Genomic DNA, 13,211 nt, shown 5'->3' with positions numbered 1-13,211 from the left:
GCAGGTTGAGGGTAGCAACAAACCGATCCACAAAGCCAGTGTGACGTTGCGGGGGTGGAGCAGGACTCTCTGGCAGCGGTGTCAGAGAGGAAGATGCTGTCCAAGTTATGTGTCATCTTGGACAATGTCTCCCACTCACTCAATGATGTGCTGGTCGAGTACAGGAGTGCATTCAGTGCAAAACTCATTCTACTGAGATGCACCACAGAGAGCCACAGGAAGTCATTCCTGCCTGTGGCCATCAGACTATTCAAGTCCTCCCTCAGAGTGTCAGACTCTGAGTCAATAGACAGAACCTTTGGACTCATCTCATCCCTGTCTGCAGCTTCATAACCCCATCATTTATTATTTATATTTCAACTGTGCAGTGCTGACTTAACAGTACAATTATTTTGTGCAATAATTCAACTGTGCAATACTCTGGTGTACATTTACACTGCATTACACTGCACTTAGAGTGTATATTTCAACTAATATTTATACTATTCTGCTTTTTTACACACATTTGTAGATCCTACTTATCAGCCTTATTATTTACCCTGTTGTTATATATATTGTAGTATGACACATTTTTACATATTTCCTTTTTATCTCTTTTTCTTATTATTTCTCTATGCTTATATATTTCTCTTCTAGAATGTGAACAACTGCAACATGACCCAATTTCCCCTGAGGGATCAATAAAGTATTTCTGATTATGTGCATTGGCCTCCCAGTTATAACTGTAATAGCTTTTTAGTGCCCCCAGCTGGTCAGAACACAGTACAACACATGGTTTTACTTCAGCTTCAACAGACGTTATGGTAAAAAGAGCAAAGGGGACCCCATAGTAAAAGCAGTAAAATTAACATTTATGGAAAAATATCTACTAACTATATTATTATAACCACATTACATGAATCTACAAATGGACATGCAGCAAAGTTTCATTTTTCCTTCTTAAAGCACATGTAGCCTATCTTTAAAATATGTTTCAATAGTTAAGAATAAAAAGTGCATTTCCCTGTGTAATTATGGAAAAAATGCACTCTAACTTTTTTCCACTGAGTGCTATCACAAAGTTATATTTTTTTTTTCTTTGGAATATCCGCTCATTTAAATATGTTTTTAAAGGTATACTATGCAGGATTTTCCTAATAAGCAATGTATAGACTCATACTAAAGTTATCCCTCTCAGTCATCAGTTATGACCCACTTGAAGTGTGCAGCAGTGTATGTATCTACAGAGAATCTGCCTTCTGTCTGTATTTCCTTATTTTCTTATAATTTAAGAACATTTCTGGGTGTCAATCTTTGGGCAGTTGGTGTATAGCCCCCAGCCAATCACAGGCCTGGACTTGTAGCATAGCGACGAGGTTACCTGTGTCTCTCTCCTCTGCTTCAAATCCTACCTTTAAGAAAATAAAACAAAGTTGGACAGCACAAAGTGATTTAAGCTGTCACATTAAACAAATTACTCTCACTGTTTTATTTCACTGCATATCTTTTAGTAGGTAGTTCATGGAAATGCAAACCTAGAGGTTTGCTGTGTTAATGTGAAACAACGGAACCATCGATCAGAGATATAAAGTAAACGAGTTAAACTGTGCTGTTACTAAATATTGATTGTGCCCTCTTGCCTCAGCAGATGGTTTGTTTGTGTGTCCTCTATTTGGATCAGATACACAAGCAACTCTTATCTGTATACAAGCTCTGTCACAGATTCCAGATCAGTATATACGGTTATCTATCAGTCAAGACCAGTGACTCAGCAAATAGAAAAGAAAAACTCTGTGCCTGTTCAAGCTTTATATATGTCGAGCTAATGAAACATTTTAGTCTCAAATCCTACAAAGCTAAACATCTAAAACTGGGAAAGTCACCTAATTTAATTGTAGATTATGATTTAAAATGATGAAATACTGTACTGTGTCTTCACAGGACACTTTTGCTAGATCTCTGCTTTGATTGGCTTGTCAAATTATGCCCAGGTAGGGACACTTTAGTGCTGTGGCTGATGATACTATAACATTTCAGCTAATAAACTCCTAGCTAAGAGAAACATCTCACCCATGGTAGCATCCCAGTGAACAAGCCACCACTATAAACCTGCATGGAGGTCAGCACTAACTTAAATTGTTAGGCTCTTGCAGGTAGATGCTTCTTTGTTTTTAGCCATGCTACAGAGTTGGCTCAATGGATGACAGTGTCAGCCGATCTGTCTACCTCTTATCTCAACATCTACTGGATGGATTACCATGACATTTTATAGAGAAAGACATGGGACGACCCTGATGAAGGCCGTAAGCTGAAACGTATTGGTCTATTAATAAAGTAACTTAGCAGTATCTAAATGCCTCATCGGAAAAGTCAATGGGATACATTGTATGGGAACCATGACTTTCTCTATAAAATTTAAAGGCAATCCATCCAGTAGATGTTGGAGGTAAGTGGTAAACAGATGTGATGTGTGTTGGTCTACAAATAAAAGTTCTTCTATACAACAAATGTTGCTGGAGCTGTACAGTGACTTTGAGAGCTTGTGGTACATTGTATTTCTGTTAAAGTCCCCCTCCACTCAAATGTTCTTCTTGTAAGTTGAATGTTTGAGCTTCACCGTGCAGAATGATGTATGTGCAGAGTTTGACACTAGAAAGCTGTTTTAACATTCATCTGCTGAAATTGGAAAAGTTTCTTAGCTCTTTGAAAATCGGATTTTAAGGGGCGGAGCCTTCGAACAGGATTTGTGACATCACAAATAGTTAAGAAGCCAGTCCTGGTCCAATATTCAACTTAAACAAGTGTGATGTGCAAAACTTGAAGCTCCCAATGTACACACACTAAGAATGGACTTTACAGTGAAATAAGAGACGTCTTATGTCAAACTGTTAAAATTCTAATATGAAATAGATTTGCATATTTATAGATTATAATATTTTTTTAATGAGGGAGAAGGAGGAGATGTCATTTTAAGGATTTTACCAAAATTATTAATTATTTTTTTGTGGAAAAACTATATCAGACACAGAGTATGTTTCAAAGGAGTAGTATTTTAAATGCATCTTAAAACATGTCTGGAGAGGATCCTTAATTATATGATGTTTTGTGTCTTCAGATTCTTCAGGAAATGGGTTCCCTGATGTATTATATGCTCCAGGTGTTATGATGCAAACTGACTTCCTCTTGTGACATCATCAGGCATCTGACAAAATACATACAAAATGATACAATGAGAAAAGCAACCACGTTAAACTTGGATAATAAATGACCTTGTTTGGGAAAAACTTTGTACATGACTGAAAGTGTCCATTACCCTGTCTGTCCTGTGTGAACAGCAGATTTAAACTGCCTCCTTTCCACAAAAAAAATTCATGACATTATTACAGTTGCTATTACTCCAACCATCTGAAAAGACACAAAGAGAGAGAGAGAGTTATATATTTACTGAAAAATGTTTTATAGTATAAGAATAGAATACTGGTTTCTTTTTGAGTGCTATATTATTATAGTAGTTATTATACTATAAGAGCATTTCAGTGCTGTAGTTCATCAATTTGAATACTTTGGGTAGATTAAACATACTGATTATACAGCAGTAAAATACAGAGAGAGGTTAGATCTGGATTTGGTTATAGTTCTGTAAAGGGCCATCCATACTAAGAACAATGACTGTAACAGTAACTATAAAGATCAAAATGTGGGCATCCACACTTATGAACTATATTGTCCTGTAAACAGCTGCTGGTTCCAGCTGTGTCTGCAGCTAATGAAAAATAGATATAGATGAGCTGTAACTGCTGTACGTTGTTCAGAAGGATTCACAGGCAGGTGCTGATTCAGTGTGTTGATCAGAAGTATTTCAGCAATTAACCCAACACACTGTTTCAGGTGTAGTATGTGTGTTTAAATTGTGTTTTAAATAAAAGTAGATTGAAAAAGTTTTGGAGTATAAACATATGTGTTTATAAATGAATAACTACTAGTGCACTTTAATAGGAAAGTGTTTTTCCCAGCATGACACCACCCAAAATAGACTGCGTCTTATACACTGGTGCGACCTACAGTATACACCGGTTTTAACAATAGTTACTTTCCACCACTAGAAGGCCTTTCCCTTTGTCTAAGAAACCACCAAGCGTGTAACTGTGTCTTCTTACCAGAGTTGTATGTTGACAGGCAGGGACTGTCGTTGACATCACCAAACATCTGAAAAGAAAATCCGTCATAGAACCAGGAACCATCAAGCCACATCCACTGGTTCTGTAGTGAGACAGTGAAAGATGATTATTATATAACAACTGACCTCAGCTCAGATCATTGCGCCACCATCCAACAACTGCAGACACACTCTCTAACACAGCTCTGTAGAACTGCTGCAGGCTCTTGTTGGACACATCAAACCTATCTGTTAAAGTTGGACACAGTTGTCTGTTATATAAACATTCTCAAGGATTAAAGAAAGAGCATATATGTGAGCATGAAAAGTTGTCCAGGAGGAAATATGTACAATTATTATTATTATGTATTAATTGCTGCTCTATGCTCGCATCATGCTGCCTGAGAACTTTAACCTTTAACCCCTAAGAGAACAAGAAGGAATTATAATCAAATCCTTCACATTTGATTGGACTGCTAATAAGTGGGCGGAGTTTGACACAGAGCTGCAGAGACAAACGGAGCTATTGGCTCCACACACACACACACACACACACACACACACACACACACACACACACACACACACACACACACACACACACACACACACACACACACACACACACACACACACACACACACACCTCCCTCACCTGTTGTTAGATCAGGAAGAAGAGGGACAGATGAATGACTCAGCCACATTTTGGAAATGAAAACAAAAGTTTTCCCCCACTGATATCCAAACACACATCTCTTCCTATCTCTCTCGATATTACCCTGTTAGTTAGTACAGCCCGCACACAGTGAAGCATGGTTTAATGTGACCGGTGTGACTAGCTTCTCGCCCAAAGTCCCATTTATTTGGATGAACTTTTGTGAAGAGTGTGGAATGAGTCATCGAAAATTTGAGACTATGTTACAGGAAGCCAAAGGACAAAAACACTCTGATACTGATTTTTTTTAACTTATTTTTTGGCATCTAAAAAGAGAAAAATGAACAATTAACACAAGGGCACATGATTAAAACTGGGAATATGTATTTTTCAGTTCATGTGCCCTTTAATTTTTTATTTTTTCTAGAAAAAAGGCTCCAGTTCCATTGCAAAAGACACTATAAAGTAGAACCACATTCAGTTAAAAGCATGATAATGTAACTATACATATATGTATCTTACTAAGAAAAACATGGATGTAGTGGAGTATTTTAGATTATTCGATCAAATAATGAATAAAAATGTCAAAGTTGTTTAGTCATCTCACCTCAAAGTAGACTCCGCCCAGCCAGGCCGAAGAAAATCCATTAGCCCTTGTTTGCTGATAGAGGAAGAAGTACTCCTGAGGGCTGTGGACCGAGACCAGGCTGGCCTGAAGACCAGCGCAGTAATTCTGGAGGAGAGAGAAGGAAGAGGAGAGAGAGATGGATAAAGGAAGGAAAGTGTGATGTAGAGAGTGGTGGGGAAGGAAAGAGAGGTAGCAGAGGAGGAGAGGGAGAGGAGTAAATATAGTTTGAATGTTCAGGTGGATAAGCAAGAAATGTGATGTTCAAATGTGATGATAACTTGATGATAAAAGACTGAACATAAACAATGACTACAGTCATCAAGCACCTAATACTGAAGCTAAAAGTCAGTACTTTAACATAGTCAGCATGTCATCTTAAATCCAAAATACAGAGTCAAAACAGTGTCAAAAAAACATCTTTGTCCTACTACTTTCTGTATACAGTGGAGGAAATAAACATTTTTTTCAGTAAACATATTTCCAATGACGATATTCACATGAAATTTTCGCCAGACTTTAGTATTAACTCAAGAAATCCACACAGATAACGAAATCAAAACATTAAAGTCCATAAATAAAGTTATTTGTAATAAAGTGGAATGAAACAGGGGAAAAAAAGTATATTGTTGCTTAGTGGAGAATCCTTTGTTTGCAATGATCGCTTCAAGATGCTGTGATGTGATGTGCAGTGCCATTTCTCCTCCAAACATGCTGTGTAGTATGACAGCCAAGTATATCATAGGCTTGTCCAAATGTTGCCTTAAATAAGTTCAACATGCCTTTTCCTCAGTAACGGAGTCTTGCAGGGTGAGCGTGCATAGAGGCCATGGTGGTGGAGTTCATTACTAATTGTTTTCTCTGTATCAGTTGTACCTGTCGACTCCAAGTCTTTCTGGAGCTCTTTCAAGGAATGCTCCTTGGCTTTTGAGCTACTCTTCTGACTAACCTTCTGATTCCCTGGAATCTTGTGAGGAAGTCCTGTGTGAGGCAGGTTGAGGGTGGAGTGATGTTCCTCCCAATTCCAGATAATGGCCTCAACAGCCCTTACTGGAAGATTCAGAAGTTTGGGAAAAACATCACCAGTTCCATTGAAATGTTTTGCAACAATGAGGTTGGGATCCTTCCCAACCTCATTGTTCACATCAGAAAATCACAATTTCACGTAATTATCGTCATTGGAAATATAATTACCTAAAAAAAATGTTGACGCGTCCAATACTTATTTCCCCCACTGTATACTGTGAATGTGAATATCTAGTATTTTGTGCCTAGGTGACTGAGGTAGATTGGATGCAAATGTGTATTTCTCCAATCTGTGACTGCATGTTTATCCAACAATCTGTATATGAGACTCAGTCAAATACAACATATATATTAGATATATTGTGCATTTACATCAGCTTCAGGCCAGGTCAGATATTCCGTGTTGTAGTAGTAACAGCGACCCTGGAAGCCCGTCCAGCCTTCAGGACACACAACATCAGATGCTGCAAAGGTAAAAAAAAAAAAAAAAAAAAGAATAAAATCATACATGTCCTCCTGCTGTATTAGTCAGGTATTTGTGTTCCGTGATAGTCATTTTTTTTTAGCCTTTTCCACCACTGATCACTTCTTACAGGTACATTTGTGACACAATAATAATATTGTAAAATGTTTCCAGCCCAGAGCTCCAAAATTCTTCCCCCAAAAGCCAGAAAGCAGAGAGCCAATCAGATCTCTCTGAACTGAAGTGTTTCCACTGTGTACTTTTGCTGTAGAAGTGCTTCTGAAATCGGTTAACAGGCAGTGTTTTATTGAATATTTGATCAGATAACTAACAGCACTTTTAGGGACTCACACAATGAGTAATGAACACATTATTATTCATCTATCTATAATAAAATATATACATATAATCATCTCAGTCTCATTTTGAACTGATCTGTTTTTTTGCATTGTAACTTCTGAACATTTCTTATATGTTAGCGTGTCATGCAGAGAAAATGAATTGACTTACGGACATTAGAGCTCTTCTCACAGATGGCAGGATAAGAACTAATGTCACATTGGGAATTGCTCCATTCCTCTGTGAAAAGAGAAGATTTAGAGAAGGGTCGTGAGAATGATGGAGCAGAGTCTTATGTAAGATAAATACATGCCCGAACCCACGCCACTGTCTGAAAGCTTTGATTTGTTGACCTGAAGATGAAGTCCATGTGTGTGACAATAGTTCTCACATTAGTCATTATTCTGCTCTGGCTTCTCAAGCAACTGAGTGTGTGTGTGTGTGTGTGTGTGTGTGTGTGTGTGTGTGTGTGTGTGTGTGTGTGTGTGTGTGTGTGTGTGTGTGTGTGTGTGTGTGTGTGTGTGTGTGTGTGTGTGTGTGTGTGTGTGTGTGTGTGTGTGTTCTTACGGGTCGAGGAGAGCATGAGGCAGGGGTAGCTGCTGTATGGGTCTGTCTGGACGGTCCAGGTAAAGTTGTAGAACCAGGAACCATCAAGCCATAACCAATCACCCTGGAGGAAGATCACAAGATCATTGTCAGTGCTCATTTTAATTATAATGCAGAAAAAAATGATGATAGATAGATAGATAGATAGATAGATAGATAGATAGATAGATAGATAGATAGATAGATAGATAGATAGATAGATAGATAGATAGATAGATAGATAGATAGATAGATAGATAGATAGATAGATAGATAGATAGATAGGTAGATAGATAGGTATGTAGGTATACTTTATTGATCCCAAGCTGGGAAATGACAGTGTAGCAGCAGCATTACACAGACACACAGTGACGATAACAACATATAGTATAAGGATATAAAGAATAAGAATATAAAAAAACAAACTATACATAATAAAGTAGCAAAATATAAATACAAAGAATAAACTATACATAATAAAATAGCAAAATAGCAATAGTAAATAAAATTAATGTAATCTACAAAAGTATAAGCCAAATTGAGCCAACAATGCTAGCCAGTCGAATTAAGTGAGTTTCATTGCAGGGGGTTTAATATTGGACTGTACATTTTTGTCTAATGTACTTTTAGATGGAAACACAGATGGAGTTCTGAATGGACTTACCACTGTCTATGAAGAACTGATAAAAATAACCCAAAGCTCCTGGCTAATGATTAAAATAGCATGGCACTGATGTCCTACAGCACCATATTTTAATTATTTCAACATCACGGAAAAAGTAGTGCAGATAATGATACCGCATCATGTTTTGATGTGTACTGTACCTGTAGGTAGAAACCACCCAGCCATGCATACTCATATCCATTACTGGTGGTGAGCTGCTGAAGGAAACCGTATTCCTGAGCACTGTGGACAGACACCAGCATGGAATCTTGCATGGCACAGGCTGACTGGTGGAGGAGAAGAGAACAGAGGAGAGATGAGGTGTGTGTGTGTGTGTGCTTTATAGAAGTACAGTGGTCTTATAAACTGTGGGCCCTGTTGACCTGTAGGATTCAGATGCTGGATCATTTTCAACTTTTTAACATAATATCTATGGAAGCCCAATGCTGTCGGAAAAAGAAAAAAGTACATGAAATATTAGGAATAACAAAAAAACACAAAATTATAAGAATGTAAGACAGATAACCTTTTTAAGCCTAAATTATTAAAAAACTAAAATTTAAAGTACAATTTTTTAAAGATAAAATTATGAGATAAGTCATAATTTTGTCTTATAATTTGACCTCATAATTTGGATTTACTTTATCAAGAATATGAGTCATAATTTCATAATTTTGACATAGAAAGTAAAACAAACTGAAAATGTTCTTCCTGGCAGAAATGGCTTTCCATAGAAGAAATAAAGGGGGGGGGGGGGGGGGGGGGGGGAGTGGTTCCTGACCATGGATGGATTATAAGAGCTGGATAGCAGACCAGAAATGGCACAGTAGAGCTGCTGCGAGTTCCCATACACTTTACATTGTGATGATGTCACAGATTTTTAAATGGCTTTTCTCAGCTCGAGGAAAGTTTTACAAATATAAAACCTCTACAGATGATAGAAATAGTCGTAATTGACCTTGTTTGCAGTTGGAGGTGTTCCGTAAACAGTTTTACAGACATCTCTTTTACAGTGGTGGTCTATGGGTCAAATGCTTTTTTGGCCGCGGGGGGATTTTTCATTGCAATACTGTGAGTGACCACTGGGGAAAATTGTATCGTATCCAGTTCTTATACATCTATGTTCCTGACTGGACTCTCTGTTGCTCTCTAGTGGATAAATGTTTATTTGTCTGTTCTATTGATTTACTTACTTTGACATTTTAGATTTAAAAAGATCATTAATTAGATTTATGCATCCACACTACAAATGAAGCTTGGGTTTTCTACAATACTTGTACAATGCTTACCTGAGCTTGCGGCCAGGTGTAGCTCCCGCTCATAAAGTAATAGCAACGGCCCTGGAACACCGACCATCCTTCAGGACACATCATCTGGCTCTGTGAGGGAGTGGTTGTTGTTGTTGCTGTTGTTAATGTAGTGAGACAACATGTGACTGTCTGTGGAGTCGAGGTTGTAGTGTACGGTGTGGTGTAGGGTGTAGTAGTCGTGTAGTTGACGTCTACTTCAGTGTACATTGTATTAGTCACAGGGCTTGTGATATCCTCTACAGTAGAAAGAACTATAAAAACAAAACAAAACAAGAAACACCTGTATTAGTTCAAACATGTAAACATCACATCTGTCTTTTGCCAGTTTTAAAATATAAATGTAATTAATATCAGTAACAGGCTAACACTAGGCTAATGGGGAAAAGAGGTTTAGCAGAATTCAGACCAGTGACACATGAATGGCTTAAAATACTGTGGCAAAACCTGCTAGAAAACAACATTAGCATTTATTTGGAGTCATGTTTCTGATTCATTTAAGTCCTATATTTGCTTTTGACCCGCTAGACGCTAACCCTTTCTTTCGTTCGGTGCGGTGAGTTTATCTGAGAATTTTCACTAGCAGCTCTCTGCTAGCGGAGTCCAAGAGCCCAAACAATAAAATAAAGATGCGTCCATAGAGATGAGAGATATACTGCAACAACTGGGTGATGAATCTGCGTGGGTTTATCTCTAAAAGAAACAACTGTCATATTACACATAAGTAATATCTGAGGTATTATGGTATATGGTATGTACTACAATTTACCATGGTAAAATGTCTTATGGGCATTTTCTCCATTGTTAAGTACAGGTTCACAATTCTTAAAGTTTGTCTTAACAGTCAGGTGTTCATAAGACCAGTGACAAGGGTTTTCCTCGCTGTAATCATTCCTCCTGTTCATACTGACTATTAAAAGATCTCCTTCAAATGTGCTTTCAGTGTGTCCACACAGTCATTTAGTGCAGCAGTCTGAGTTAGTCATATCATGTGATATCTGACACATTTACAGTCTTTTTAACAAAAAGACTTTGCTACTAAAAACACTGTAACGTTGAAACATAGAAGATGAAGATTTGACTCATTTGGAAGGTTGGATATTAGCTTCAGATCAACTTTTAAATCCTTTTTTTTTGCACAAGAGGGCTTCTAGATTTAGTCCTCCATCACTTCCATTGTAAGTGCATTATGAAGGGCTTTTCTAATGGTCAGTATGAACAGGAGGAATGATTACAGCATGTTCATTTGTACTCCTGGCTGCAGTTTTAGGACAAATTTTGAAAAATTGTCAATTGTGAACCCGTTCTTTACAATAATTAATATTGATTGTAGTTTTAAAATGGCACTGAACTATAATTGGAGGTGAATGAGGAGCAGCGTATCCCTGCAGAGTAAAAGCACCGTGAATCTACTTTACCCTTAATTGAATTGAAGCTTTATAGACAAACTGTGTCAAACAGAGCATGTGAAATAAATCAATGTCATACACTAATGCAGCTACATACCTGATGCAGCCCTGACAGACAGGACGCCACCCAGGAGAACACAGAAGACAACAGATAACTTCATGGTGATGAATGACAAACGCCTGCCGCTGAATAAAAAGTTCAGAATAAAGAGTTCAATCAGCACTTTAAAAGTCATTTTAACCCTTATCATGGCTCTGATGAGGCTTACCTCGTTCTGGTGAATGACAGTCGGTCTTCTACGGGGAGATCCTAAACTCTTATGGGTTTTATAGTCCCCACATCACATGCTGTCACATTTCAATCTGCTTGTACTTAACATGTAAGTGATAAACTAATCAGCATGTTCAAACTTGGATATCAATTTATCAGTGTTTGTTCAAGCAGTTCCCATAAACTCTGTGACCTACGCTGAATACTGTTTTTTTTCCCAAGAGGTAAGAGAGTCCCTTAGATGAGAAAATCCAAACCAATACTCATATACTATGTCCCGTTGTTTACGTTCAGTGTACAATACGTTTAATATGAGTAGAAATGGCGACAGTGAAAATAAGAGGTTTGAATGATTTTTTTTTGGTTTTGAGGTAATGTCGTGAATTCGTGACCTGAAGTAGCACCCGGTGCTGCTGGGAAATGAACCATATAAGCTGCTAATCAGTTAGTGAAGGTCAAAACTAAAGGTAACGCTGCTTGTCCTTGAAGGTGCACCGGGTGGTAATTACTGTATTTGCTGTAGATACATTAATCATTTATGTGTCATGGAAAAAAATGTCAACAGATATTCCTTAACTTACATATACATGCCCATTTAAAGCCAACAGGTTTAATGATAATCATGTTACAAAACACATATGAACATTTTTTTTGTAATTTTTTTTTTTCTAATTGAAAAATCAAGAATTTAATAAGTTAACAAAATAAAAATAACTTTCTTTGAAATACAACAAAATGTATTGACTCCACTAAAGTAGCTTTGTATGATTCGCAGTTCAAAAAAATCCTTAATGATCTTATATTGGCCCTTTATGCAGCCCCTCAGTTTAGCCTCTATCTCTTAACAGGCAGTTTTCCGGAAGCTGCTGAGGGTTAGCCAGATCAGAGCCATGTTAAGTTACTGCTGATGAAAACCCAGCATTTTCTTGTTTCACTGTGTCAAATTAAAAGCTTTTAAATAACAGTTCGTTTAAGAGCACAACAAAGCAGGGAGGACCACACGGCAAGAGCTAAAATGAAAGTAATTTATTAAAGTTAACAAAATTAAATCAAACAATAGTTTTAACATCGAAAATAACACGAACCAAGGCTATTTCTTAACACAATCAAACGAAAAAACCCAAAAATAAAGAGCCTGAAAGGCACCAGCCTTCCAGGAGGGCCAGAGAATGAGAGAGCGACATCTTGGAACTCCAGGATTTAAAAAGGCTCCCAACAGGTGATCTCAATCACTGGATGAGGAGGAGGGACCAGACCATCTAGGGGAAGAGAGAAAAACAGGAGTAGAAGGCAAGGATGACCATCCCCTCTACCATGGAGGCCCAGGGCCGTCACAAAAGAGTCTTTTATTGTGAAAAATTAGTGGAGCTTCGCCAGGTTGAATCATGGCTTGGCATAACTACCCACCCCCGACACAATTGAAAATGTCACAACACTGTGCGTAGTTCAGATGACCATATAAAGAAATCCATCACCAGCTGACATCAGCTCGAACTGAAAGTAGAAAAAAACCGTTGGAAACTGAGCTTTCAGAGCTGTCTGAAACCTGTGCTTTTTCCTCATATAGATTGCTTCTACATATACACACATTTATTATGAACACCTCACAGTTTAACATATGACTGAATATAAGGAACCTTAAATGTGCTATCATTAATTATTATATAAACCTATGGAATTGGACCAGTATGCTTTTATGCCAGGTAATCTCTTTTGAAAAACACTTTGAAAA

The 13,211-nt window shown here is 37.7% G+C and overlaps 1 protein-coding gene and 1 long non-coding RNA gene across 2 annotated transcripts; both read right to left on the bottom strand.

Moving 5' to 3' along the window:
- Nucleotides 1–3,298: 3,298 nt before the first annotated feature.
- LOC133988592 (uncharacterized) lies at nucleotides 3,299–5,477 on the bottom strand. The gene is made up of 3 exons (XR_009925799.1): nucleotides 5,398–5,477; nucleotides 4,137–4,239; nucleotides 3,299–3,384 (listed from the first exon to the last, which is right to left on the bottom strand). It is a non-coding gene; the product is annotated as an uncharacterized LOC133988592 (long non-coding RNA).
- Nucleotides 5,478–7,127: 1,650 nt separating this feature from the next.
- On the bottom strand, nucleotides 7,128–10,009 carry LOC134000537 (ladderlectin-like). Its single transcript, XM_062439898.1, has 5 exons — nucleotides 9,782–10,009; nucleotides 8,654–8,779; nucleotides 7,811–7,913; nucleotides 7,415–7,483; nucleotides 7,128–7,183 (listed from the first exon to the last, which is right to left on the bottom strand). The coding sequence occupies exons 1-5, from the start codon at nucleotides 10,007–10,009 to the stop codon at nucleotides 7,128–7,130; spliced, it is 582 nt and encodes a 193-aa protein (XP_062295882.1).
- Between the last annotated feature and the right edge of the window lie 3,202 nt (nucleotides 10,010–13,211).

This window comes from Scomber scombrus, chromosome 2 (genome assembly GCF_963691925.1).
Source record: "Scomber scombrus chromosome 2, fScoSco1.1, whole genome shotgun sequence".
NCBI classification, from domain to species: domain Eukaryota; kingdom Metazoa; phylum Chordata; class Actinopteri; order Scombriformes; family Scombridae; genus Scomber; species Scomber scombrus.
This window is presented reverse-complemented; position numbering and strand designations above follow the sequence as displayed.